The sequence below is a fragment of the Colobus angolensis genome, unplaced genomic scaffold (genome assembly GCF_000951035.1).
Source record: "Colobus angolensis palliatus isolate OR3802 unplaced genomic scaffold, Cang.pa_1.0 Scaffold77, whole genome shotgun sequence".
In the NCBI taxonomy this organism is placed as follows: Eukaryota; Metazoa; Chordata; class Mammalia; order Primates; family Cercopithecidae; genus Colobus; species Colobus angolensis.
In genome coordinates this window covers 3,201,557-3,202,674 of record NW_012121487.1, presented here as the reverse complement: position 1 = coordinate 3,202,674, position 1,118 = coordinate 3,201,557, and the positions used below count along the sequence as shown (strand labels likewise).

Here is a 1,118-nt window from a genome sequence, read left to right as displayed (position 1 = left end):
CCAAAGGGGCGAGCGACGCCAAGCTCTGCGCTCTCTACAAAGAGGCCGAGCTGCGCCTGAAGGGCAGCAGCAACACCACGGAGTGTGTTCCCGTGCCCACCTCCGAGCACGTGGCCGAGATCGTGGGCAGGCAAGGTAAGCGGGGCGCCGGGACCACTGAGAGGGACTGTAGTGGGGGCACCCCGTCCCTAGCGCGGAAAGTTCGTTTCTTCCCTTCTTGCCCGCCTCCGGCTCTGTCCCTTCCCCACAAAGAGAGACCCGCCCCCTACCCTGATTTCCAAGTGCCACAAAGTTCCCAGCTACCCCTAGTCGGGACGGTTCTCCAGATCTTTCCTCCCCCAGAGCTCTGCCCTTAGACAAAGAAATATCCTCGCACTGGAAGAGGGAAAGGGGAGGGGATCGGTCTCCCAATCCAGGGAGGCTGTCCGGAGGGGGTGTCCACTCCTAACCAGAAAAACTGACGGAATGTGCAAAGAGTTACTCAGAAGCCTGTACTCTGGTATCTGCTCCTACGTTGGGGAGGGGGCACCCCTGGGGCCCCCAGCCGCCTGGAGTTACAGACTTTGGGGGAGACCTGGCCCTCGAAGCCAGACTGAGTATCTGTCTCTTTGTTGGACTGAGTGTAGGAATGGAAGGGGGTGTGGCCCAAGGGAGGGTCCCAGCCTGGGGAAGAGGCGGTGAGGGGGGCTGCTGAGAGGAGGGGGTCCTGTGGTCACCCACACACCAAAGTTGGACTGTCTCTGGGGTTTTGGAAGGGGTGTCTCCAAGGAAGTGCTACGTCCTGGCTTGGACCTCTCCTCTTCCCTCTCTGGCTTTTGTTCTGGGCTGGCCACGGCCTTGGGCCAGAGGCCTAGAGAGGGGTCTCTGGTAGTGAAAGAGTAGGACAGGGCTGGAGGGGGAATGCTGGGGGGTAAGAAACCTTCACCTGGAAATTTGGTGGAGGGCGTGTGTCTGGGTCTGTTGGGAGGGGGTGCAGAATTAATCCAGCCTAGTATGTCTGGTACCACACCCTCTGCTGCTCCAGCATCCCTGGGTGGGTGGGTGGGGGTGTTGGTGAAGGTCCAAACTGAGCAGACGGGATCTTGGGGACCCTTCCCTCTCCTGGCTTCTCCAAGGAG

At 60.4% G+C, this 1,118-nt stretch overlaps 1 protein-coding gene across 1 annotated transcript in view; it reads left to right on the top strand.

Annotated features, from left to right (window-relative positions):
• The window catches only part of MEX3A (mex-3 RNA binding family member A), a gene marked incomplete at its 5' end in the record, with an annotated part of 11,155 nt that overhangs the window by 1,404 nt on the left and 8,633 nt on the right, over window positions 1–1,118 (top strand). The window contains one exon of the mRNA XM_011928381.1: window positions 7–135. Within this exon, the coding sequence (XP_011783771.1) occupies window positions 7–135 (129 nt within the window). The remainder of the gene's footprint in view (window positions 1–6; window positions 136–1,118) is intronic.